The sequence below is a fragment of the Molossus molossus genome, unplaced genomic scaffold (assembly GCF_014108415.1).
Source record: "Molossus molossus isolate mMolMol1 unplaced genomic scaffold, mMolMol1.p scaffold_m16_p_10, whole genome shotgun sequence".
In the NCBI taxonomy this organism is placed as follows: domain Eukaryota; kingdom Metazoa; phylum Chordata; class Mammalia; order Chiroptera; family Molossidae; genus Molossus; species Molossus molossus.
In genome coordinates, this window is record NW_023425345.1 from 50,238,746 (window position 1) to 50,265,084 (window position 26,339).

Here is a 26,339-nt window from a genome sequence, read left to right on the forward strand (position 1 = left end):
GTCTCTCCGGACCGCAGGCCGACAATCTAACCGCTGAGCCAAACCGGCCAGGGCTGTATATATTTCTTTAAGTGGTGGATAGGTAGCTTTAGTTAGGGAAGCCAGCTATACAGACAATAGAAAGAACAGCCAATGAAAATGAGAGAGAGATAACTGTGAGAAAGCTAGAGCTTATTAGTGACTCAAGGACGGAAATGGGAAAGAGTAAAAAACAGTTTAAGTCCCAAAGGATGTGGCCCCATCCATCAAGGCAGTCTTATTTCTTGTTATTCTCATTCCTGTTCCACCAATTATTGGCTGCAGTAACTTGGGCAAGTGACTTAAACCTCTCTTTGCCTCAGTTTCCTTATATGTAATACAATCTCATAGAGTTATTATTGTGAGGATTAAATGAAAATGCATATAAAGAGCCAGAACAGGGCCTGGCATGTCATAAATTACCAGGAAACATTAGCTACATATAGTTACACTTTCCCATCTCCTTGCACATCTTCATCCCAGATTCCAAGTCCTTGCTCGTTTTGTTACTTCTGCCTGAAATGCCCTTTCTGGTCTCCTCCACCTACACATGCTTCAACGTCCTATTTCTCCACAAGGCCTTCTCTGTACTAACATGACATTTACTGCCCATTCAACTCGCCCTGATTAACTAACAATGTTGCTGTGGTAGTTAACTATCTTATACCTTTAGGTCTACTCCTCCAGGGGAAGAAGCTGTTTCCTAATTTTTTGTGTGTTTTTCAGTGTCTTATACAGTGCTACACTGCAGATGTTCAGTAAATCCTGCCTAAAGACAGAAAGGGAAAGTCTGGATTTAGAGCAATAAAAATGTCACCTGGACCTTGAGGCAGTGGTTCTCAACTCTGGTTTCCCAGTATGCAGAGGTCTTGCCAGGATTATCACAAAATGTTCCATAAATTCTCAAAACAAGAGTACTTTTACTTATACTTTAGTTCTAAAACTGCCCTGGCCGGTTTGGCTCAGCGGTTGGAGCTGAATCAGCCTGCGGTCCCAAGAGACCCGGGTTCGGTTCCCGCTAAGGGCACATACCTATGTTGCAGTTTGTCCCCGGCCCTGGTTGGGTCGTGCGGGTGGCAGCCACTCGATGTGTCCCTTTCACGTCGATGTTTCTCTCTCTCTCCCTCTTCCTCTCTCTCCCTTCCACTCTATCTGAACAAAAAAATGGAAAAATGTCCTGTGTGAGGATTAAAAAAAATTCTATTTAAAACAAACCCAAATGTGTCACACAGCATCTTCTGAAGAAAGGAGTATTACGCAATAAAATAATTATAGGGGCAACACCCCCCAAAGTTTGGGAACCATTGATAATGCTTCTAGAGGAATGGTAAGGAGAGAAGCAGAGAGGCATCAGAGAAGAGAGGCATCAGAAGCAGCAAAGGGAGTGAAATATGATGCAGAGCACAGAAAACATTCACTGAGTGCCTGCTCCACACTAAGCACATACACTGATCTTGTCAACAGTTTTGTCAGGGATGTATCCTTGTCTCCCAGTTGGCCTTACTTCCAAGCCATGCCCTTTCCCCAATCCTCTTTGCCTATATTGTTGATGAAAAAAGGTATTGCAATTGGAGGTGTTGTGTGGCCAAGTGAATATGCCCTCTGGGCCAGCTTCCTGGAGATGGTACACTTTGCTGCTTGCAGTCAGGTGATGGACTTTTTTTTTTTTAAGGAAGCTGGAGGGTCTGCAGAGGACAAGAATAATGAGGGGTGGAATAATGTGTGTATATGTGTGAGAAAGATGAACCTCAGGCCTGGACTGACAGGATGTAGTTTAAGGGAAACCTTGTCCCTAAATATCTCCCTGCCCAACTTCTTAAGGTGCTAGGAATCAACACCATTATGGTTTTATGCTTTAAGAGCTTGTTTTTGGCAGGCAGTTAAGATATATGCATTACTTGTGAAGGGTAGTAAAAACAAGGAGCCCATCACAGAAGACTACTTAGTTTATCAGATTAGTTATCACCTGAAGTGACATGACTGGAGGGCATCAGGATCTGATGGAGGGCAACAAGGGCAGCTTTAAAAACAAAGTAGGGCGAAGCTGGTGTGGCTCAGTGGATTTAGCGTTGTCCCATGGACTGAGAGGTCCAGGTTCAATCCCCAGTAAGGGGCATGCTAGAGGCAGCCGATCCATGTTTCTCTTGGACATCAAAATTTCTCTCCTCCCTTCCTCACTCTCTGTAAAAAATCAATTTAAAAAAACATTATTATTATTTTTTTTTAAAGTAAGAAAGGTTGAAGTGCATTTCTGAGGTGGCAATAGGCACCTGGTGTGGATTGAGGGAACGTGGGTGGAAGGGCACTAACGGTAAATAGCCAGCTTCCAAATGTTGCCTTTATCAAGTACCTGCAAACCTAAGTATGCTTTCAACTCCAGACATTGACTCAAGGGTCACAAGGGTGAAGGAGATGAAGGGGCAACTTGGATGCTCATGGAAATCTGGACTACTATGGGCTACAACTCTACTCCAGTTTCCAGAAGCCGCAGAGCCAAATCAAGCATGAGAGATGCATTAATGCCATAGTTTGGAAGGGCATTCTCAAAGAAAGGCAGGTGTGCTCCTCCCCAGCCCCTGACACCTGTGGCTCAGCCCCAGCAGCTTAACAAGCCCCAAGTCTCAGGTACTATCTCTTGTCTTCTGCAGAAAGGCTCCTTTGTGCAGGTCCAGTCAACCCATTCCAGTGGTACAGTGGTAATTTCCTGACTGCATTGGAGGTCGGACCTCCTAATGCCAGCTTGGCTCAAGGGTCAACTGTATCTAGTTCTCTTTTCTTGGGTCTAGAAGAGAACTGATCCTGAAGACCACCAGAGGGCGATGTACAGCAGGGACCTAGCTTCTGGGAGGACACAGCTGCTACAGAGAAGGGCAGGCTCCTGATGGTACCACCCACCCCTGACCAGGCCCTAGACAGCCCCCTTCCAGTGCAGTCCAACTTTCTCAGAGCTTCCATTGCTAACTCAGAGGCACCTGCTGCATGGATTCCAGGTATCTGTTGTGTTGGAAGCCAAGGGTTCCAGAAACACTCAGGCCAAGGAAGCAGAGCCAGCAATAATGGGAGAGGGGAGAGACAGAAACGGTGGAGAGAGCTAGTAGGAACAACCAGGAGAGGCGAGCAGGAAGGGCACTAGGGCTGTAATACTCATATGCCCTTGTTTGGGGTGCCTATTTACCCCCATACACCAGAGTTGAAATGGGTCTCCACCCTCACCCTCGCAGCAGCCCTTCATAAGAAATAGGTTCCAGCCTTCTTCTGTCAAGATTCTTTGTCTTGACCAAGAAAGAGTGTGTGGGGACTATCAGTTATGACTTAGCTAGGAATTCCCATGGGTCACCAGTTGGTCCAATAACATTCCCTGAAAAAACTTGGGTTCCATCCAGACCCCACACCAGAGTAGGAGGGGGCTAGGCTGATGCATGGCTTTGAGAGAGGGACCAGGACTACAGGCTAACAATAGGGGGGCCAGAATTCTTTAAGTATCAGTACCCACAATGGCCTTAGCCCCATGGGGGCCCCTATGAACAGAGAAAGGACCTACTCAGGCCCACTCGCTCCTTGGACAACTCTGGCCTCTGCAACAGCCAGTATGCAACCCTACCAGCAGAATGCTGTCCTCTCTGAATGGGAGAAGGGACCAGCAGCCTAGAAAAGAGCATGACTTTTTTGATCTCTTGCTGATGGATTAGGAGGGCCCCTTCTGAGGGGTGGAAGCAGGGCAGGAAGACCTGCTGGGGAAGGAGGGAGAATCCATGAAAGGAATTGACTCTGGGTGTGCCCCTTTCTCCTCACTCTGGAGGTGAATCACCCTTGAAATAGAGATATTTTCCAATAATCTCCTGAAAGCTTTCCCTTTATTAGCCCACCTGTGTGAAAATGTCAGACATCAGATTGGCTGGCTGTATAAGTCAGTGTTAACGCTGTGCCCAGGCCTTCATCTTGCCAGGCTGGGCAAGCAGATCATTATATTATAATTTATAAATATAAAATAAAATAAAATAATCGGGTAGGGCTGAGGCACTGGGTAAGAAGAGGCGAAATAGTCTTTGTCAAGGAGTACCCACTATCAACCCCACCTATCTAGGACCTGGAACCACCTCTTCGGTTGGAGGTTGCCCCTAAACTAGGCAGTCCCGTGTCGCCTTTTCCCCCTATTCCTCCCTCCCTCCCTCCCAATCAACATCATCCTCTGCCCACATCCCTAGATCTCTGCCCCTACGCCCTCCTTTAGGCGGGCGCCTCGCCTCGAGGTTGCTGTGCCTAGATCTCTCAGCCTAGCAGCTCCTCGGCCAGCCGATAGAGGAACCTGGAGTACCAATGCATGCCTGTGGGCTGCACTGCCCCTCCAGGAAGCAGCGCCCCCAGCGCGTGCAGCAGGCGCAAAGGAGCAAAGGCGCGGTGAGCCCACTGGTGACTCTCCAGAACCGCGTAGCACGAGGCCAGGACATCATTGACCAGCAGCGTCCCATGCGCTGTTAATGGCGCAAACACGCCCACGGCTTCCTCTCGAGCCACACGGGCCACGCGCGCTGGGCGCAGCGCGTCCCCGCCGGGCGCCAGCACTGAGTCCCCTGCACGCAGCCGGCGTGCGAACACCGGTGTGAAGTCGCCCGGTGCGGGCGCTGGCCCTCGAGCGGCGAACACCAGGTGCCAGGGTGTGAGCAATAGTTTGCGGGGGGGCCGCTCAGTCTCCACGGCCACGAAAGAGGCCCGGCGCTGCAAGTCTCGGTCCAGGAAGAGCAGCACCGGCGTGGGCACCACCCGGCCTGCGGAGTCTGCCGCCAGGACCCAGTCCCCACGATGCAATTCCCGCAGCCCTTTCCGCTCGCCACTCCGCAGGCGTACAGTGGCATTTCCCGGAAAGCAGCCGCCTGCTCGGATTGCCAGCGAGTTATCTGCAGGGAACAAGCATAAAGAGAATTAGATGAAGACCAGTGGTTCCAGAATGTTAGTACAGATTCTTAAAGCTGTAGGTCAAGCCCACCGGTGTGGCTCAGTGGTTGAGCGTCGACCCATGCACCAAGAGGTCGCCAGTTCGATTCCCAGTCAGGGCAGATACTCAGGCTGTGGGCCAAATCCCCAGTGGGGGAGGCATAAGGAGGCGGCCAATCGATGATGTTTCTCTCTCTCTCCCTCATCCCTTCCTTCCTTTCTCTCTAAATTCAATAAGGGGGGGGGGGGAATGTGGGCCAAGCCCAGCGCAGATCTCAGGAGTCCCAGGACAACTGCAATTTCCCAGAGATCTGGCCGAAACCTGGGCAGAAATGGAAGGGTGGTTTATAACGCTAATGCCCACCTTGGTCCCCTAGAGTCACAACAGAGCTGTGCAGCCTGTCTCTAGGAGAGAGCACCTTTGGGTAGACCTCACCACCCACCCCCTACCTTACCAGCTTTGACCGACACGTGGACGTGGTTGCGGGACTCGTAGTAGACCCAGTCGAAGCCGGCTTCCACTGCCAAGCGAGCCAGCAACCCGTACTTATTGCGGTCTCGGTCTGATGTAGTGATGTCCAAGGCACGGCCTTCGTAGTGGAGTGAGTCCTGAGCATGGTGGCCGTCCTCGTCCCAGCCCTCGGTTACCCGTAGGCGCACCCCAGGCCACATGTTCATCACAGCAATGGCCAGTGCATTCACCCGCTCCTTACAACGCTGTTGGGGAATAAAGGAGTCAGTCTCCTCACTACCACTGCCACCACCATGGGGGTAAAGGGGCCTGAATGGGTGGGTCGATTCTTCTGCTTCCAGTCCCACTCCACTCCCTCCCAGCTTTTGAGTTCCCTGAGAATCTGCATAGGTGTAGTCGCCAATCTGCACTCCCTTTCCAAAGCATCGTTGGAGAACTGTGCGGTCACGTCTGAGGTTGAGATGGGGGAGCGCGCCTATACCCAGTTCTTTCCCTATTTTTAATGCCGCCTTCTCACCCTTACTCGTTCTGGGGCCTCAGCTCAACCTGAGAGAGATCAAGGGTTGAGAGGTGGAAGCGTGGTTAGGGAGGGGTTGAGTAGCCTGGCTCCGGGAGAGGAGTCCCTGTTTGAGCTTGGCCCCCCGCCGCAAGCCCCGGCTGCCCTCCCTCCGCCTGATTCATCTTTTGTTTAGTTGCCTTCCCTGGCACCGGGCATCGCTTCCTTCCTTCCTTCCTCCTCCTCCTTTCAGCCCCTAGCATTAACCCCTTCATAGTGTGAGTGCCCCCCACAGAGGTGCCCTAGCAGGAGCTGTGAAAGATCAAGGCTGCTGGAAAAAGGGTTGGGGTGGCGGGGGCTGCACGAAGTACAATGGCCATTCTCCGGGATGACTTAACCAAGCGAGAATCCCGGGCCGGGGACTTGCAGGGAGAAGCGGACTCAGCAGCTCCATCCACAAAGGCGCTTTTCAGCCGCCCCGGCTCAGGGAGAGGAAAGGGCAGAAAGCCGCGCCCCCCATCCCTGCTCCGACCGGCCGGTCCCCTCCCCCAGCGCGGCCAGCCTTCCCCATTCCAGCTTAGCCTCTGCCAGCCCTGAGAGCTGCCATCTCTCCATCTCTGGTCCAGAGGCAGCCCAGAGAGGCGTAGGGGTAGCACCTGAGACTAGCTGGAGCTGCCCTTGTGCGGATCTGGGGGGCCCCCTGCAGGGTGGGAGTGGAGAGGAGGAAAAGCAGCAGCGGCTGGAAGCCTGCACGCGGGGGAGTGAGACTACGGTTATCTTGGCCGCTCCATTCTGGGAGCCGGAGACCTTGGCGCGCACCATAGCACGGACACGGCGGGAGGAGGCACAAAGAGGACAGCTTCCTTTTCTTCTTCTCCGACCTCTCACCTTGGACTTGGTTTTCTCCTAACTGCCTAACTGCGGGAGGTGGGGGGGCACTTTCCCCCTGTCTTTCTTGCCGAGTATTCTACACCTCCGCAGGGTTGGAGAGGAGGGGGGGGGGACAAAAAAAGTGGTAACTCCTTCCAACTTAGTGTCGTTTTGTCCCATAAGGAGGCCTTGAGGCCTTGACCTGCGGGGGCAGCAGCCCAGTGCAGAGCCAACTCAATGGAGGCTTTTTGCAGCCAGGGTGTGGGAGATAAGCAGGACCGAAAGGGTTCCCAAGCCTGTCAGAGCACCTCCTGTCCCTTGTTTTGCCCCCTCTGCTGCAGGTGGCAGCCAGAGGAAAGGACCACAACATTTCAAGACTGAGGAGGTCCCCTTCCCAATCTCTGGGTAGGAGGAAGGCTTCAGGGCAGGAGCAAGAAGGAATTCTTTTTTCCCTAGACAGGTTTTCCTAACAAAGTAACCTGGAAAACTGTGGCAATTAATCGGAGGAAATCCGTACCCCTTCCTCTCCCCCACCTCCCGACTCCATACACAATTAGGTGGTGTAATGGAAAGTGTATAGGACTTAGAATCAGGAGTCCTGAATTCTAGTCCCAGCCCTGCCACTAATTAGTTTTAAAACTTTGATTAAATCGCTTTTCCTCCTGGGGCCTAGCTCTCACTGTAAAAATGAGGGTTGGGGGTGATGGTGGAAGAATGTGACCTCCACGTTTCCTTCCAGTTCTGACATTTGAGATCTGGCCAGAGGTGGTCCTTCTCTTCCAAGGTATTGCTCACCTCTCCCTAGGTTGGTTAGGTTCTGGTCTGCAGCAGATGCTCAATTTGTGATAGTTGAATTTATTTTAATTTTTTAATTCCAGCAAAAGCCCGTAAACTAAACTGAGCTTGAGGGACACAGGAACACTTTGATTCTCAGGTGGGCCCATCTGTTCTTCCCATTAAGGATTGCTTTTCGCCCCAAGACAGTCGTTTAGAATCTAGAATAAATTTGCTCTGGTTCTAGGATGCCTCCCCCATGCCAGAGATAATTCCTGCTCAGCCCCTCCTCAGGTAGATGGCCCAGTGACCTGACTCTTGGCCACCCTCTCCCAGCCCCCTTCAGCCTCTTTGGCTCACAGAGCTTTTCCACAATCAGGTCAGAAGCCAGGCTAAGGGCATAGCTTTCTGTCTGCTGCCTGGCCAGCTCCTGGCCCCCAGCTCACCCCAGCCCTTCCTGCCTGGCTCGGTAGCTGACCCCCGGTCCACGCCTCAGCCATTTCCCGTCTCGCCTGCCGCCATCCCCCTTTCCCCGCCCTCGCCCTCGCCCTCGATGTCTCTCCCAGCTTCACTCTCACTAGTCCCTCCTCCCTCTCCCCATCCCAGCCCTCTCCCGTTCGTTCGGATCTCTCCTAATCACTCAATCTAGCCAGCAGAGATTTTATTTGGGGAGGGGGGTGTCTTTGAGATTAAGGTCTCTATAGATGAAGCCCAGCTCACCCTCCTGGGCTCCTATAGGAAAGTAGAGAAGTTGGCAGTGCCCTGGCGCAGGTGAGGAGAGGCCCACCTTACCTCGGTCATCAGGCGGTCTGCGCCACTGTTCTCCTCATCTTTGAAGATAATGTCAGGGTTGTAGTTGGGCACCAGGTCACGGAAGCGCTCGGAGCCCCTTGCAACCCTCCCCTCGGCTGGCCCACTGGCACCCAGGGTCCGTTCAGGCACGCTGGGCACAAATTGCTTGTAGAGCAGCGGCACAAGCTGCTTGCGCACATAGCGGCGCCGGCCAACCGGCCCACGGCCGGGCCCGCAGCTCTGGGCTGGCAGCGCCAGGAGTGCCAAGCAGCACAGGAGCACCAGACTGGCCAGCAGCGCCATGGATGCAGCGGGCTGGGGCCAAAAGGGAACGTTCTTGTCCTTACCAGCTCACCCGGCAGCTGGGCATTCCCCGGGCACCAGAGTGCAGCAGGCAGAACTGCCCCCAGAGTGCCCTAGAGCTCTTGTGGCTCTATGCACCTGGCTGCCGCTAGCTCTGCCTACATGCCCCCGGGGGTTCTGTAACCTGCTACTGACGGGTCATCATAGCAGGGAAGGGGGGTTGTGGGTGAGTGCCAGCTCAGCCTGGCTCTGTCGCCAGGCTCCGGTGCTGCCACAATGCCCGGGCTCCGCCTTAAGTGGCCCCTGGCCCCGCCCCCCCCGCCCAGGACCGGCCTGCCCCCTTCCACCAGGGCGGGGGCTCTAGCCTGTCACCACTGGTCCAGTCTGAGACTGAAGTGTGTCCCATCCTGGAACCCAGACAGTTACCTGCCTGGGAAATCCTAGTAGCTTTACAGTCCTTGACTGTCTGGATAAGCATCCTTCTACCTCCCCGTCTAAGCTTGGCACCAAACCACCCTCCTCTGACATTTGAATTGGATCTTTACTCTCCCAAAGTCTACCTTGGCAGGCCATGTCCTCTTCTACCATCTTCCAGTTTCTGCCAAGGTCAGCCAAGCTCTTTGGGCATACAGCCAGAGCCTCCCTTGTCTGTCTGTGGTCCTCCCCAAACCTCTGCCATTTCTTCTCTCTTCTTCAGCAGTAACAAGGACTGGAAGGGGTGAGTACCAGGGGACTATTTTTCCTAGTAGCTTGGCAACCTTCTGCTGGAAGGTTCCCCCAGAATCAGAAACAGAGCTTCCCATAATCTGGTTTAGGAATTCAAAATCTGGCCCCTTTTGTCCTTACCAGACACCCAACTTCTTTTTAAATGAATAACTTGTCAATTGGAAGTTGCTGGAGGGCAGTGGATACTTACGTCTCTAACAGGTTAATGATTGCTCTCTTTTACCTTTCATCTAGCCATCTCTCTAGTCTTTTCCCTCTCTGGATCCCCCTGGGGCTCTGCTTCCAGACACTCAGGTTTATCTCAGAGGCTTTGAGCTTGCTATACTTCACCCACCAATCTTCTATCCTTTAGAAATCACATTCTCTAAGAAGCCTTCTCTGATGTTGGTCCTGACACTGCTCACCTGTTTCCTTGAGAACCAGTAATTAACTGCCATCCATTGTGGTTCGGTGTTAGGATTATGTCGTCCTTACTAGACAAAGCAATTACGCACAAACTTATTTATCATGTAACCCCATTAAGTGCCTGGCCTATAGTAGCGTACTTGGCAAATATTCATATTCATAGCACCTAAATTTTTTTGTTGGTATTCCATATTTACCTCTCATGCAGCTCCAGAGCTAGCATTCACAGCACCTTTGTGTACATTAGAAAAAAAAGCACCCCATGCCCTGGCCAGTTTGGCTCAGCAGTTAGAGCATCAGCCCGCGGAGCAGAGTCTTGGGTTCGATTCCCGCTAAGGGCATGTACCTCAGTTGCAGTTTGTCCCCAGCCCTGGTTGAGGTCGTGTGGGTGGCGACCAGTCGATGTGTCTCTCTCACATCAATATTCCCCTCTCTCTCTTCCTCCCTATCTAAAGATAAATGAAAAAAAAAAGAGAAAAGCACCCCTTCTTCAATACACCTGCCATTTGCAAGGAAATTGTCATAGTAAGTATACATAAGACTCTGAGGTGAATGGTGTCCCTAAAAGTTGTATAATGCATAATCTGCATAACCCTGAGCAGAAACTTTGTCCCAAGCCCTAATATAGCAAGAGGCTTACATAGTATTTAAGGCACTGATAGTCTCTGGAAAGATAGCTAAATCACAAACCCTTGCTAGTCACCCACTTCTTTTACTCCACAGCCAATAATCAAATCAGGAAGGACAGGGCTGAGGGTGTGTGTGTGTGTGTGTGTGTGTGTGTACAGGAGGAGGTTATCCTATTCCTACACCCATGCCTACCTTATCCTCAATTACCAAGGCACAAAAACAAGGCCATGGGTACAAGGAAAAGTCAGGGGTCAGGCAGCTTTAGGCAAGATTAAGGGAAAGGAGTTTCTAACTGCCTATTGTGTGGCCTAACACCAGACCTAAGTCCCCAAAGGACACTAAGAATGCAGATGGAGGGGAAGGGAAAGGATGGTGGATAGGACCCTTCTGTTTCTCTCAGTTGATAGATACAGGACTTGGGGGAGCAAGAATATTCAAATAGACACAGAGACAAGCCCTTTAAAAAACCAAAGCAAACCTTGAGATAAACTTTATTGCTGATGGTTGTGGTCTCTTCTTTCCCATGCCCTCACCTCTCTGGTGGTCCAAAGCCCCTCCAAGGTAGCACAGTGCTTAGGTTCTTCTGGGCCAGAGGCAAAGGGAGACAATCTGCCTCCCAAGTCTCAGTCCCTTTCTTGTCCCCACCCCACCCTATTGCACATCAAATCATGTAAACATGGCTACGGGCATGCCCGGAATAGCAGAGAGGCAGATTGATGTGTAAACGGATTTGGGACCAGGAGCCAGACCCAGTCACTCAGTCCCACCCCATGCTAAGGCCCACAGTTAAATCTGGAAAAGCAGGGGGCCTGGTCCCAAACTCTGGCTCAGATTATGCAACAGTGCAGATGGCTCAGCTCCCCTCTGCCATCCACCCCTCCCAGATTCCAGGTCCTAATGACTACCCACTCCTGGTGTTGCTCCAGGCCTGGGTAGCAGATGGCAGTGTCCAGTTTATTCCTTCCTACCCCCAACTGGAGGTCACTGATGCTAGGTCTTCCTAGATGCCCTAGGGAAACCAGAGACAGGCAATGGCAGTCTGTCCAGCCCTGAAAAAGAGAGAAAGTGGCCAGTCAAAAGTAGGACATATGTCCAGACCTCTGGATAAGATAACCAACCCACAAAATAGATGACTGAAGGTTACAAATAAAGCAGAAAGCCTGCCATCTCCCCTGCTGGGATGACCATTGTTCCAGAGGGCTCTACCCCACCAGCCAGAGCCCCCATTCCCTCTTACCAAAAGCCCGGATCAGCTCTGCCCGCACAGCTGCAGTGAAGGTCTTCACCAGACCGAGAGTGGTGAGGCCCGCAAAGGTTGCATTATAGAGGAATACAATGTAGAAATTGCCCAGCCAGTTGAACCGTCCAAAATCACCCAGCAGGTCAAAGTGAGTGAGTCCTGAAGTACAAAGACCAGGACGGGAGGTGGGCATCCCAGCCCCTCCCTGGCTCAGAGCCCAGCTTTCTGCTGCCTCCTGGTGGCCACATCTCAACATTGCAACTGATAGGTTGGCCTCTCCTATCAATTATTTCTACCTCCCAAGCTCTGTCTCAGGAGTAGTTCAGGGCTGTGAAGAAAGTGTCAGCAGCTAGGCTTGTTCCAACTTCCCTTTCAGAATTTGGCATGTTCTCTGATGGGATCCCCTCTGTCTCCATGTGTCCCAAGGAGTTCCCTGGGTCCTCCAGTTGTTCCTGAGTCAGGAACCTGTAAGCTAGTCATCAAGTATTTTTTCAGCAGGTAGAGTTGAGTGCAGGCTAAGAGTTCTGACTCTGGTCAGACTGCTTTGGTTCATATCCAAACAACACCTCAACCAATTGAGTTGATCTGGGGAAAATTCTTTAAACATCTGTGCCTTAGTTTACTTAACTATAAAGTAGAAGAAATAATGAGACTGTAAGAATTAAATGAGACAATACACATAAAGCAATATATGTGCCAGGCATATTTTAACACTTACTGAGCCCTTAATAATAATATAATATAATCACAAATAAGATTTCTGGGGCCCTCCTCCACTTAAAAAAAAAAAAATTCCTACCTGGATCCAACCTAAAGTAAACTAACTGATGGACCTACAAGCCTAGTGTACTACTAAATTTTCATGGTTTAAGTATAAATGGTATAGGGGAAAGACTATGGACTTAAGAACCAAATAGAACTGATTTATTTTTTTTGATTTTTGATTTTGAGAGTACATTTATTAAAGCTGGGAACAGTTTGGGGTTGGGGGGAGGTAGAAGAGCTTATGGGGGGATAAATGGTGATGGAAGGAGACTTGACTTGGGATGGTGAACACACAATACAATATACAGATGATGTATTATAGAATTATACACCTGAAATCTATATAATTTTATTAACCCCAATAATGTCAATAAATAAAATAAAACAAAACATCATTATATAATGTAAACAGAAAGCTGGGGACAGTGAAACAAAGGAAAGGCTTAAGATAGAAGAGGCAAGATCACAGCAACAGTAGTGTGCCTAGACTGCACTGCCTAGACTCAGGAAAGGAGGTCAAAGTAAAAGAAATGAGCCACACTTGGCTGTGTGACTTAGGAAAGGAAGTTACACAGGCAAAAGAAGGGTCTTTGGAGACCCCCTACACAGAGGATTAGCCTGGGACAAGCTGCTACTGCCCACTGCTCTCCTGAATGCAAGTCTCACAGGGGCCCTTGAAGCTTAGGAGAAAGAAAGAAAGCAAAAGTACACACCTGAGGAAAGAGGTCATGGGCATGCTCAAGAGAGCGTGGCCCTGGCCAGTTTTGCTCAATGGTTAGGGCACCAGCCCACAGTCCAAAGGTCATAGGTTTGATTTCTGGTCAGGGGCATGTACCTGAGTTGCAGGTTCAATCCCTGGCCTTGGTCAGAGTTATGTGGGAGGCAAACAATCACTGTGTCTCTTTCACATTGATATTTCTGTCTGTCTGTCTGTCTGTCTCTCCCTCTCTCCCTCCCTTTTACTCTATCTAAAATCAATGGAAAAATATCCTTGGGTGAGGATTAACAAATAAAAAAAGAGAGAGAGAGAGAGCCCAAATAGAACTAATTTAAACACTAAATCATGTATGACATATGGACAATGATGTAGTGGGAATGTACCTATGAAACTCTCATACTACCCCGGAGTGAACTAGTTACATTTTAAAACATTTTTAGCAGGTAATTCTAGATCATAGCTCTAAAGATGGGAGAAGGATTGAGTGTATTACTTGATGCCCTGGTGTGTGCAAAAAGCACTGGACTAGGATTTTGGAGACAAGAGTTCTACTTGGTCTTGCCTCAAAGTAGCTGTATAACTGGATAAATCAATTCGCTTCTCTGTGTCTCATCTTTAAAATGAGAATTTTTAGCCCTGCCCAAGTAGCTCAGTTGGTTAGAGCGTCATCCCAATTCTGCAAGATTGCAGGTTCAATTCTGGTCAGGGTACATACTAGAATCAACCAATAAATGCATAAATAAGTGGAACAACAAATCAATGTTGTTGTGTTTCCTCTCTCTCCCTTCCTCTCTCTCAAATCAATAATAAAAAAATAAAATGAGAATGTTTATTAGATGATCCAGCCCAAAGGAAGATTTACAGAAAAGTGGTACTACTCCACCAAAAAACCAGAATTAAATGGGGAAGGATATGTAGCAAATAGAAAAAGTATGAGCTCCGAAGCAACACTACTCTGAAACTCAGCATAAGATTTTCATAGAGCCTGTTTCTCGATCTGTATCATGGGGTTAATACCTTCTCATAAGTTTTTTTTTTTTTTTTTTATCCTCATCCGAGGATATTTTTCCATTTTTTGTTCAGATAGAGTGGGGAGGGAGGAGAGAGAGAGAGAAACATCGACGTGAAAGGGACGACCCAACCAGGGCCAGGGACAAACTGCAACCGAGGTACATGCCCTTAATGGGAACTGAACCCGGGTCTCTCCAGACCGCAGGCCGACGCTCTACCGCTGAGCCAAACTGGCCAGGGCTCTCATGAATATGTTGTAGGAATTAGGGATAACATGTACATGAAGTGCCTGCTTAGCACCAGTATGTACTCAAAAGAGCCAATCCCCTTATCTCCTTTTGCTACTTACCCAGAGTTCGAGAGAAGACAGGAAGTGCTGAGCTTAGGACCAGGAGGCAGACACAGTTCCCAATTATCTGAGTAGGAGTAAGGAAAGGGGAAGTTAGGCTGCCAGTACCTAATCCCCATGCATGCCCCTGGGATATGTTCTGTACTCCTACCCAACTACCTGTGTCATGGCTGTGTCATGCCATCTGGGCCGCAGGCCCCGGAAGAGTGGAGAACTGTAGAATCCCATGACCGAGGACACCATCAGGTAACTGGCACTGGAGTTAGGAAAGAACTGGCTGGCTCCCAGAGATTAGTGCCTCATCTCAAAGGGAATAGACCCAAGCCCTCCTTTCAAAATCAAGTCTTTTCCTTATTTCTGAATCAGGTTGGTGAAGACTTTCCCCATTCCCATCAGTCCTACCACAGGTTTTCCCAGATCCCCAAAGGAGACATATTCAGTGGACAGAAGCAATAGTGGGTTTCCAGAAGGATACAAGATGAGTACAACCTGAATGACGGCACCAAAGGAGCCCAGCTTGGAGAAGGAGACCTGGCCCAGGGAGGTACCCTGAGAGATGGAGCAGTATCACAGTGGAGCACTCTCCACCATCAGCACCACCCAGTACCCAGCCTTCCCTCTGACCTCAGTTTCTGCCCCCTCACACCAGTCTTTCTTAGGCCCTCCCCAAAAGATATGGTGAGAGGGCAGCCCAGTACCTGCATGCCCCGGGGCATGGCAGCTTCATCAATGAGCAGCTCCAGGATGTGGATGGCCACAGTGAGCACGGATAGGCCCTGTGTGAGGCAAGGTCACAGATCCCATTCCTGCCCCAGCCCACAGCTATACCCAGAGTTGAAAGTTAAGAGCAGACACTCTGCCCTGGCTGGGTAGCTCATCCCAATATGCCAAGATCATGGGCTTGGTCCCTGGTCAGGGCACATATAAGAATTAACCAATAAATGCACAAATAAGTAGAACAAATTGATGTTTCTTTCTCTCTCTAAAATCAATTTAAAAATTTTATTAAAAAAAAAAATCAGCCCTGGCCAGTTTGGCTCAGCAGTTAGAGTGTCATGGGCCAAAGGGTCATGGGTTTGATTTCCGGTCAAGAGCAGTACTGGGTCGCAGGTTTGTTTGTTTATTTATTCATTTAAATTAATTAATTAATGTATTTTAATCCTTACCCGAGGACATTATTCCACTTTTTGTTCAGAGAGAGTGGGAGGGAGAGAGAGAAACATCGACGTGAAAGGCTGCTACCCGCACAACCAACCAGGGCCGGGGATAAACTGCAACCGAGGTACGTGCCCTTAGCGGGAACCGAACCCGGGTCTCTCTGAACCGCAGGCCGATGCTCTAACCTCTAAGCCAAACCAGCCAGGACTGGGTTGCAGGTTTAATCCATGCGGGAGGCAGCCAATCGATGTGTCTCTCACATCGATGTTTCTCTCTCTCTCTCTCTCTCTCTCTCTCTCTCTCCCCCTTCTTCCCTCCCTCCCTCCCTCCCTCCCTCCCTCCCTCCCTCCCACGCTATCTAAAAATCAATGGAAAAATATCCCCAGGTGAGGATTAGCAAAAATAACTAAGTAAATAAATAAAAAAGCAGATACTTTGGTTGAATATTTTCAATTTCCAAGTAGCCATATGGGACCTTCTCAAGGCTTGTGCTAGCAACAGAGCACCTCTGAAGGTATTATAAGATGCATCTTCTCCAGGTGGAAGGATTGCAAAAAAAGCCAGATAGAAAAATGGACCTCTTCCTCCAGACTGATAAGACTTATTCCCAAGTCCAGGTTGTGGCAAGTTGGGCTATTTCGACCCTTATTTGCACCCCAGAGGAAACCTGGGTAGCCCTGTGTAGCCTTGGGAAAACTCTTTAACTTCTCTATTTCTTCATTTACAAAATGGGGATTGATGTGCTCAGCACAGAGCAGGACACAAAGCACTCAGTGAGAGGCAACTACTCTTATTGAGGATAACCAGGTCCCTGCATCTCCTCCCTCTTTCCTGAGAAGGCCTACTACTCAAGGGCCTACTCCTCCCCATCTCCACCAAGGCTGGTAGACCCACCGTCAATAACAGCAAGCATAGCATGGCCAGGGGATAGCCCAGGTTCCGCTGCCAGGCTGAAGCCTTCCGCCGCTTCTCTGTGCAGGGATGGGAAGCAATTAGCAAGGGCTTGGAACAAGGAGCTACTCTCCTTGGGGAAAGCCAGGTATTCCCATTCCTACCAACTCACATACCCAGCAGGACCCTCTGTGTCTGCAAAGCCAGGACCTGTCTGTGCAGCAGCTCCATGTCCAAAGGTAGCCAGCAGGAGGTGGGATCTGAGGGCAGAGAAGATGGTGCTGTCCCTGCTCAAGCCATACCCACCATCCTACCTGAGAAGAATTACAACTCACTGCAAATCCTTCGAGTCAAAGCTGCTTCCTCAAAGGCTGAGCAGTACAGCTGCTCCTCCAGGTCTTCTAGCAGCTGGGGTCAGGAAAAAAGCAAGGACTAATAGTCAGTGGCTTCCCAACCCTAAAGGACAGAGGAGTACCCTGTTCATCCCAGGGCTTTATAGTCCCATTCCTTCCCCTACCCCTCATTTACAACCCTGTGGTCAGCAACTTTATCAATCCCCCTTAACTGCCTTGTATTCTGCTTTGTATGTCTAGTAACCAGCTCCAGATGATGTGAGTGAAGGATATGGGAGCTAACAAAGGCTGTGGCCCTCTGCAAGGTGTGCACCACACAACCACAGGGTTGCTTCATTGTTTGACTCCAGCTTGTCAGGAAGCTCACCCCACAGGATCAAAAGGCAAGGAGCACTACATACCCGGGGCTTGACCAGTAGCTTCCCAGTAACCGAGAACATGCGGGCAAGACCTAGCGGAGTACACACTGTGGAGACAGAAGCCAGTCACCTGCCAGACCTTTCCCTCCATCATTTCCCCTACCCACCTCTCCATTCCCTCTCCTTCTCCCCTGGTGGCTCTGGCCCAAGGACCTTACCCATTCTCTCCCAGACTATGAGCACTCACCCAGGAGCAGCAGGACCCCAAGGAAGGAAATGCAGGAGTAGAGGTAGGGGAGGTAGTACTCCCAGAAGTCTAAGGGTAAAAAAAAGAGACACAGTCAGCCCATCTCTTTCTTGCTTACTGGGACTGGGACTGACAGGTCTCAGAGACAGCACAAAACCTACAGGGGTTAGGCAAGTAATGCAAATCAGGAAAGCTGGCCCTTGTCAGCAGAAGAGGGGATGGCAGGGACTATAGAAAACTGGTGATCTTAAGCCCTACCTAAAGGGCACAACCACTATTTGGCCCCAGTCACCAGGGACTAGTGTGGCCTGATCCTCAACCTTGTCAAGCAAAGCCAGAGATCTGGATATTAATGTAAAACCTCCAAACTTTAACATGTATACAGCAACTGACTTGTATATACATTTTTAAATCATTGCATGGGCCCAATGGAACATTTCTGAAGGTTGGATTTGGCCTGAATTTCATCATTTTGAAATTTCAGTCTAACGGTTGAGATGATCCCAACCTTCTCCACCTCAGAGGGATAAAATTGATCCAGGCAAAGGAACATCTGCCAACTGAAGAGCCACTCAGCCTGGAGGGTAGGAAGGAAGCTGGCCCTCTCACCATAAAGTGACTCCCTGCTGGCCTTGTTGTTATCCACAATGGCTGATGCCACCCACACCATGCCCAGCACCAGCAGAGTGAGGAGCATCAACATTACCACCGTCTCGTAGACTCGACCCAGGACACCCTACGGAAGAAGGCAATAGGTATGGGGGTGGAGAGAAATTCCAATGTTAGGGCAGTGTGGAGAAGGAAGGAAACATTGGGGATGGCAGCCTGGCCAGGGAAACCAGAGGAGTGGATTTGGAAGAAAGGGGACAGTGTTTCCATCTTATTCTGCTAAATCACTGTCTTCCTACCCTGAAGTCTGGGGCTATTCCCTATCCTGAATATTCTTCATTTGTAAACCCTGTCCCCCGCTCCTTTCCCATCCTTGTCTTGCCCTAGGAGGCTGACCACTGAGGTCTGCATCACACAAGCCCTTTGCCCTTGGGTATCCTGTTCAGCTTGCCCAATGGAAAGGACCAGCAGCTCCTCTGCTGGTGGTTGCACCTCCCAAGCTTCAACTATCATTGGGTTCCAGAAGCTATTTTTTCCCTCTCCTCCCACAAGCCTAGGGTGGTAATGACTTCCTGCTGTTACTAGCACCTCAAACTCCTGGTTGGTCTCAACTGACTATACCTCTATAAATAGTCTCTTCAGCCCTGGCCGGTTTGGCTCAGCGGTTAGAGCGTTGGCCTGCGGTCCGGAGAGACCCAGGTTCGGTTCCCGCTAAGGGCACGTACCTCGGTTGCAGTTTGTCCCTGGCCCTGGTTGGGTTGTGCGGGTGGCAGCCACTCGATGTGTCCCTTTCACGTCGATGTTTCTCTCTCTCTCTCTCCCTCTCTTTCCCTCCCACTCTATCTGAACAAAAAATGGAAAAATGTCCTCCGGTGAGGATAAAAAAAAAAAAAAAAGTCTCTTCATTAAAATATTCTTAGTCGAGCCCAGCCGGTGTGGCTCAGTGGATTGAGCATTGTCCCATGGACTGAGAAATCCCAGTTTGATTCCCAGTCAGGGCACATGTCCGGGGTTTGGGGCTCAATCCCCAGTAGAGGGTGTGCAGGAGGCAGCCGATCGACGTATCTCTCTCACATTGTTTCTATCTCTCTCTCTCTCCCTTCCTCTCTCTCTAAAAAAATAAATAAAAAAATATTTTTAAAAAATTTCTTTAGTCGCCCTGGCTGGTTTGGCTCAGCAGTTAGAGCGTCGGGCTGAGGTCCAGAGAGACCAGGGTTCGGTTCCCACTAAGGGCACATACCTCAGTTGCAGTTTGTCCCGGACCTTGGTTGGGTTGTGCGGGTGGCAACCACTCGATGTGTCCCTTTCACGTCGATGTTTCTCTCTCTCTCCTTCTCACTCTATCTGAACAAAAAATATGGAAAAATGTCCTTGGGTGAGGATTTAAAAATAAATAAATAAATAAAAGGCAGAAAATCTTTAAAATAATCTCTTTAGTCAAAACATCTGAGTGGAATTCTATTTTCCACCTAGATTGATTGATACATCCCTCACTCACCTTTCTGGAGCCGGCGAAGCCCTCAGACTCAGTGAAGAAGTATGCAAAGGGCATGAGGAAGATGAGGGATAGGTTGGAGAAGAGAAAAACAAGGTTCCAGAGGCCTAGAGTAAAAAAAAGAAAGGCAGAGGTGGTAAGGGGGGCCCGACACACTGGGGACTGATCATGTGATCAAGGAGCCGGGGATGGACTGATGAGTCCAAGGCTGGCTGTATCTGCTCCCAATTGCCACCCCAAGCTACAACCGGGAGCCACGCACCATGGATGAGGGAGCCGTTGAGCCACTGGATGTAATAGTTCCGAGGCAGTGAGAGCAACACTTCATTGCTGATGATGGAGAAGGGCAGGAGCAGGACAGCACCCAGGGCAACCGCCAGGGTAAAGGTACAGAGTTCGAGCCTGAGCAGAGAAGGAGTATCCTCACTTAGCTTAGACACTCACTTCCCTGGGCCCAAGAAGCCCCACTGGTCCCTGCGGGCACCTGTGCTTTCTCCTGGAACCGACTGTAGTGACAGACCTAGGGAGGAGCCATCAGCTGGGGCTTTACCCACTGCCCCCCAGCCCTAGCCCTTACCTTCAGGGAAGCCTTGGCACATGGGATGGGCGCATCTCAGGCATTTATGGGAACCTGGTCACCTGCCATGTCACTTGCCCAGACTGTCCCTAGGAATGTGATCCTCCCACACGTGCCTGTAGGGTGCACCAGGTATGATGCCAACCTAAGAGGCCTGGATTCTCTGCTCAGAGATGTGGATTTCTGAGCTTGCCTTCTTCAGCCCACGTAAGAGCAGGGTCACCCCATACGGGTATGCCCTGCACAAAGCATTAGGACAAAGGGGGAAAAGGGAGCCAAAACCCAACTTCATAGCCAAGGTCTGTGTCCTGAGCTGGATCAGTTGAAAAGAAGGGACATTTTTGTTTATTTGGTCCACCGAGGCGGGAGGGTTGCCTTCTTATAATCTGTTTACCCCTCTGGGTCATCTCAAAATTTTCCTCTATACTTGCTGGTGAATGACAGCAGTCTGGAATAAGGGCCACCCTTAGAGTCAAACATGCCTCCCCTTTGGAGTTTCTACCTTCCTCATCCTCTGTTGTTTTCATTAGTCTGCATCCTACCCTGCCCCGTTCCTAATGACTGCTGGGAGGTGAAGCCAAGATGAAGCCATTTCCAGTGACTCAGGTCCCAGCTGATAGTTCCTGGCTGTGAGGATCCTAGAAGCTCCTGGACTAACCAGGGAGACAGGAAGAGCAGCTTTTCCAAGCGTCCCCAGGGTGGGGTAAAGCCGGAAGAAGCCAGAAATGGTGTGGAAGCAGAAACTCTCTCTTCACTTTGTGACATCCTACTCTCTCCACCAGCTCCAGGACCTCACTAGATCTCAGCTTCTAAAGGCTAGTGGTGCCAGGTGCTCAGGCAGCGACACTTACGCAATCTTGTTGACTGTGGCATCTTCATCATCCACTACATGAGATAGAGGCATGGGGAAAAAGCAGAACATCAGTGAGCAGCTCTGGAACCATCTGTGTTGCAATGTGCCTTCCCCTCCCCGCCCACTGAAAGAAGGGCCCCTGTCTACAGAGGCAGAGCTGGACAGGAGGCTCTGGGAGAGCTTATGCTATGAACCCCACAACCTGTTCTCTGGCCAAGGTGGCAGTGGTCCCAGGTGGAGAAGGTACAGGCTAGAAACTCTCTCATTTCCTTCCCTCCCCATGATGTGTCCCATCACAGGTTCCTCTTTGTAAGCTCAAAATATGATAAACAACTGGTCTGTGAAGTTGGTTACATCAGTGGCTGGGTACAGTAGGGAGTGGGGGAAGAGGATATTCACAGAGAAAGTCCCCAGGAGGATTACACTGAGGAGTAGCTGTCTTCTTGGGTGGGAGCTCATGTAAAGCCATCTGGAGGGAAGGAAAGGCTAGGGCTAGGACAGGATAATATGGACAGGCTGGGGCTAAGAACTGGGGCAAGTATGCCCCCGCCCCCCAGACAAAAATGCCTACAAGAAAGACAGCTCCAATCTGAGCACACTTAGGCTCTCTATAAAGAGAAAGGCCACCAGCTATGGCTGGTTTGGCTCAGCAGTTAGAGCATAGACCCGTGGACCAATGAGTTGTGGGTTTGAGTCCAGTCAAGGGCATGAACCGCAGTTACGGTTTGTCCCTGGCCCTGGTTAGGGTCATGTGGGAGGCAACCAGTCGATGTGTCTCTCTTGCATCGATGTTTCTCTCCCTCCCTCCCACTCTATCTGAACAGAAATGGAAAAATATCACCCTGGCCTGTTTTGCTCAGTGGTTAGAGCATCAGCCTGTGGTTCAGAGAGACCCAGGTTCGGTTCCTACTAAGAGCATGTGCTTCGGTTGCAGTTTGTCCCCGGCCCTGGTTGGGTCATGTGGGTGGCAGCCACTCGATGTGTCTCTCTCACATCAATGTTTCCCTCTCTCTCTCTCTCTCTCTCCCCCTCCCACTCTATCTGAACAAAAAATGGAAAAAAAAAATCCTCAGGTGAGGATTAAAAAAGAAAGAAAGACCATCATCAGGTCTTCAGGGTTCCAGTGGTCATGGAGGTCTCTGGTCCTAGGTGTGGGAGTACTAGGAGAGGTTACAGAGCTTGTGCTCATGATAGCATTCATTTTGCAGTTGCCCACTTGAGGTTTACAGAGGGCTTTTATATTAACCATCTCATTTGGTCCATATACTAACAATGGATTGGGTTGAGACTGTTAGGCCCATTTTGTAGAGAATGAAACTGGGGGCCAGAAAAGTTACAGGACTTGCCCAGTGGCTTTATCAGTTGTGGACACGTCTATCTAGACTTTCCACTACATCACACTGTCTCTACCTATGGAAGCAGGGAGGCAGAAGAGGCCAAGTCTCCAGAACAGCCACCTCTCCTTTCCCAGCAGGCACCATAGGCCCATTCTCCTGAGGCTGGCCCCATGGCAACAGAACACTGGCAGAGGGCAGGCAGAAGGGAGGGAAATCACAGGTACCTGTGGTGAACTCAGCAGGCTTCTTGAAGTGGGTCAGGGTGATGTGGCAGAGGATGTAGAGTGTCGCAAAAAGAAGTGCTGAGATCTGTGGTAGAGCATGAGCTAGGATGAGAAACTCTAATCCCAAGCACATTCCACAGCCCCAGTGACCTCTCTGTTAATTACATGGGGTCATTTCTCCCAAACAAGTCTCCCTACTTCCAGGGGTTCCATCTTTCTCCCTGGTACTTCCTTCTAGTCAGGGCCTCAGGAGTCTCTAAGAAGCAGCAGACAGGGGCTGTCCCATGCACCTGGGGAAATAGCACCATGTCCAGGTTTTCCTTGCAGAAAATAGCAACAGCCAAACACTAGTTGGTAAATGGGCAGAGAAAACTAGATGCTCATGTACACACACCTGAAATGGGCCATAGAACCAGAGGGAGTTTACTCCTAGCACATTATTGGAGGGGGAAGCAAGTTCGAGGGGAAGAAGGGAATGTCTGCATTGTCCTGGCACTTCAATCTCCTTCCCTTTCACCTTCTCACCCACTACCATTTTGACCCAAGCTCCGGGAGAGAATAAGTAGGAATCATGTCTCTAGATCAAGTCAGAACTTCTACTGTGTTTATTCGGGGACTATGAAAGATCAGGTCTGCTCTGGGCCAAACCATAGCTTCACTTAATTCTCTGCCCCTAAAAGTAAGACATAGTTGGGGCCTAATATCTACAAAGTTCCTAGAGTCAGCATCAGCCCCTTTAAAGGCAGCCCCTTTAAAGGTTGATCCCTAGTCCCTACCTCAAGTGACTTCCTAACTCTAGGGCCGGCCTCTCAGGGTCTGTCCCATGCCTCTGGGTGACTGGACCTCCAATTGACAGTTAAGGCAGGACTTAGCCAGATTACTCTGCACATGCATATATCTCTACCCTACCCCGAATAAGTTGCTATTGCTTAAGGGAAGAGGCACTGCTCAGTTTGACTCCTTAATCAGGGAGTCTTGAGAAGAGACATTATTGTGTTTGAAGTAGTCCAAGAAGGCAGGATCAGTCTTGTGGGTCCTCCAGTCCCCCAAATGAGCTAACCCCACAGGAAATCTGCATACAGCTATCCATACAAGGAAGGAAGAAGTCATAGAGACCCTAGGAGAGCATGGGCCCAGGACGAAGTTGTATCTTTTGACATTAGGAAAGCAGAGGAGAATGAGCCACTCAGATTGGAACTACAGAAATTTTACAGCCTAGTGCTCTGCCCTGGGCTTGCGTAATAGCCAGGAAGGTGGGAGGGCTCAAAAGGTCAGGCCAGAGTTCCACGCAGTTCCAGCAGAGACTGTCACTCTGTAGAGCAGGGCATGGGAGCCAGGTGGAAGAACTATCAGAGGCCTTCAGGCTGCCCTTGGCCAGCACTGGTGTCCTCAGCTAATGGAACTAAAAAATGGGGGAAGACATCTAGGAGGCTGCTTCTTTCTCCAAGGTCTCATCCCTCCTGGTTCTCTAGGAATGTGGACCTCTGGCCATACACTGTCTCAAGGCCTAGGTGATCCTCAACAATATGCCCAATCCCACCATGTGGGACTATCCACTAAGAGACGTACAAGGAAAGCTTCCTGAAAGCAGATCTGGCATTCTACACATGGACTGATACACTTCCTACTTTTCATTCCTCACAGATAAGGACAGACTCAGTTAAGTCATGGCTCACTTTATCCCTCCTCCAATCTGAGGCTGCCCAGGGCAGACTAGAACCCAGCATAAGAAAAATGAATGATGAGCCCACTCACTAACACTTCTATTTTTTCAAACCTTTTTATTTTCCTTTCCATTTAGTATATGGAAGAGGGCTACCCTGGGGATTTCTGAGGAAGAAGACTCAGGAGAAAGGAGAGAGATGAGAGTTCAAAGCAGGCCCAAGGAAGATTCGACTTCCTAAGCACCTCTGGGTGCTCCCCATCCCCACCCCCCAGCAGTGAGGAATCCATTGCTGTGGCAGGTTCAGCTGATGCTCTAGGTGGCAGTGAGGGAGTAAGAAAGGCAGCCAGGTGCCCTCTAGAGCACTGAGGGGAACCACTCACAGAGGAAATCCTTACATGTTTGAATATCTAGCTAGAAACATCCACTTGCAGGGATACTAACAAACATCTGTCAGGGGGTGGGGGAACCTTAGCTGTTCTCCATCTCTACCCTGTAGATACACCCCAGCAAGAGTCCCTTCTTCCAAAGTGGGAGACCCACCAAAGTCCCTGTTCGACAAACATCAGTTGGGTCTGCGGAGGTAAATGCAAATAAGCCCTCCCCTAATCAAATCCATCCCTCTCGGACTAAGATGAGCAGACTCGCCAGACTCTCAGACACAGGGGGACCCAAGCACAGAACAACAGTAGAGGTGGGGGACAGAAGGGAGGGCGGGGGAGGGCGTGTGGAGGAGAGGAACGGAAACCGACCGGCTTTGTTTATCGCGTAGCTACCCAGAGGATCCGACCTAGTGGTTCACCAGCTGGGGAACCGGTCCTTGTTTCGGGCCGGGGCCCTTCGTTGTTCGCCCTTGGTCCAGGCAGGGTCTGACGGCGCTCTACGCCCAGGTGGTCGTACTCTGACCCGAACCTCTCCTTCTCCCGCGACACCCGTGCTTCTACCCCCTTTGGTCCTAACCTTCCTGCCCGGGTCCCGCACTCACAATGCATTCGCGGACCCTCTCGTGGAATAGCTGCTCCCGCACGGATAGCACTTCGTAGTCAGCTGCTTCCATACTTTGCTCAGCATGACTGGGGCGGGGGTGTCTCCGGGCCCGGGCAGGACAAGCGGGGATAAAGCCGCCGCCGCCAAGCACCCGGACCCAGCCGAGGAGCCGTTCCTCGCAGCCTGCGACGGAAACTCGGGGTAATCTGAAGTCCAGATTCAGTCCTCCCGACGCCCCGCCCTTAAAGGTGCAGGCACAAGCGCGCCTCACTTTAAAGGGTCCCTGCGCCCTCTCTGTACCCTCCCCTTTAAGGTCGGGCCTCGGTCAAATTTCAACGTAAACACCCGCCCCCTGGCTCGCTACGAGGAAGCGTCTGTCTTCATTCTATTTTACTGGCGACCAACTGACGACATAAGGGATGGGCGAATCCCTTTCAGAGAGCTGAACTCATTGGCTTCTAGAGCTGCCGCTCCTCGTTAAAGGAACGCTGATAGGCTTTCCCCGTGAAAGGAGGCGGTATCTTTGAGGTCAATCTTTGCTCTTTCTGAAACTAACCAACCGACTCCCTCACCTGCCGCGGTTGAGAGGAGAGGATTCCTACATTTTAGTAGCTACTAAAATTTTAGTTTGAGAGGCCCATGGCGGTTATGAAAGGTACCGCTGCTCAGGAACCCAAGGCCCATTTTCTGAAAGGATGTTGGAGTGGGGCCCCCTTCACGGCCAGTTTTCACTCAGTCACTTTTAGGATGGCCAAGTGTATGCCACAGCAAATACTAAAAAACAACAGCAACAACAAACAAAAACAAAAAAACAAAGCGAAGTAGTGAACTACAGAAATATTCTTCTGAAACTTTGTGAGAAAATGCCCATAAGGGAACATTCTTGAGTGGGGCTGAATCAAACATTAGCTAACCTATGTTTCACTCACTTTACAGACTTGATCTCATTTTATTTTATTTTTTTATCCTCACCCGAGGACATTTTTTAATTTATCTTCAGATAGAGGAGGAGAGAGAGAGAGGGAGGAAGAGAGAGAGAGAGAAACATCAATGTGAGAGAGACACAGCGACTGGCTGCCACCCAC

General features: G+C 50.2%; 2 protein-coding genes across 2 annotated transcripts; both read right to left on the reverse strand.

The window, feature by feature from the left end:
• Nucleotides 1-3,842: 3,842 nt before the first annotated feature.
• DHH (desert hedgehog signaling molecule) lies at nucleotides 3,843-8,947 on the reverse strand. The gene is made up of 3 exons (XM_036252729.1): nucleotides 8,355-8,947; nucleotides 5,406-5,667; nucleotides 3,843-4,913 (listed from the first exon to the last, which is right to left on the reverse strand). Exons 1-3 carry the CDS (start codon nucleotides 8,655-8,657, stop codon nucleotides 4,288-4,290), a joined length of 1,191 nt encoding a protein of 396 aa, XP_036108622.1. The 5' UTR covers nucleotides 8,658-8,947; the 3' UTR covers nucleotides 3,843-4,287.
• Nucleotides 8,948-10,354: 1,407 nt separating this feature from the next.
• On the reverse strand, nucleotides 10,355-25,618 carry LMBR1L (limb development membrane protein 1 like). The gene is made up of 17 exons (XM_036251773.1): nucleotides 25,253-25,618; nucleotides 22,605-22,689; nucleotides 21,042-21,075; nucleotides 19,876-20,015; nucleotides 19,617-19,720; nucleotides 18,119-18,245; nucleotides 17,510-17,578; nucleotides 17,305-17,369; nucleotides 16,886-16,958; nucleotides 16,727-16,810; nucleotides 16,554-16,630; nucleotides 15,200-15,277; nucleotides 14,977-15,050; nucleotides 14,661-14,751; nucleotides 14,502-14,568; nucleotides 11,656-11,817; nucleotides 10,355-11,467 (listed from the first exon to the last, which is right to left on the reverse strand). The coding sequence occupies exons 1-17, from the start codon at nucleotides 25,322-25,324 to the stop codon at nucleotides 11,409-11,411; spliced, it is 1,461 nt and encodes a 486-aa protein (XP_036107666.1). The 5' UTR covers nucleotides 25,325-25,618; the 3' UTR covers nucleotides 10,355-11,408.
• Nucleotides 25,619-26,339: the final 721 nt, after the last annotated feature.

What these genes read in the sequence shown, in the direction of transcription:
- DHH (XM_036252729.1), bottom strand. Translation starts at nt 8,657, where the DNA reads ATGGCGCTGCTGGCCAGTCTGGTGCTCCTGTGCTGCTTGGCACTCCTG. An exon ending in CAGACCGCCTGATGACCGAG is followed by an intron (nt 5,668 to 8,354) that starts GTAAGGTGGGCC and finishes ATTCCCCAACAG; the next exon opens with CGTTGTAAGGAGCGGGTGAA. An exon ending in CCACGTGTCGGTCAAAGCTG is followed by an intron (nt 4,914 to 5,405) that starts GTAAGGTAGGGG and finishes TGTTCCCTGCAG; the next exon opens with ATAACTCGCTGGCAATCCGA.
- LMBR1L (XM_036251773.1), bottom strand. Translation starts at nt 25,324, where the DNA reads ATGGAAGCAGCTGACTACGAAGTGCTATCCGTGCGGGAGCAGCTATTC. An exon ending in AGAGGGTCCGCGAATGCATT is followed by an intron (nt 22,690 to 25,252) that starts GTGAGTGCGGGA and finishes GCTCTACCACAG; the next exon opens with ATCTCAGCACTTCTTTTTGC. An exon ending in GCTTCGCCGGCTCCAGAAAG is followed by an intron (nt 18,246 to 19,616) that starts GTGAGTGAGGGA and finishes CTTCTTCCGTAG; the next exon opens with GGTGTCCTGGGTCGAGTCTA.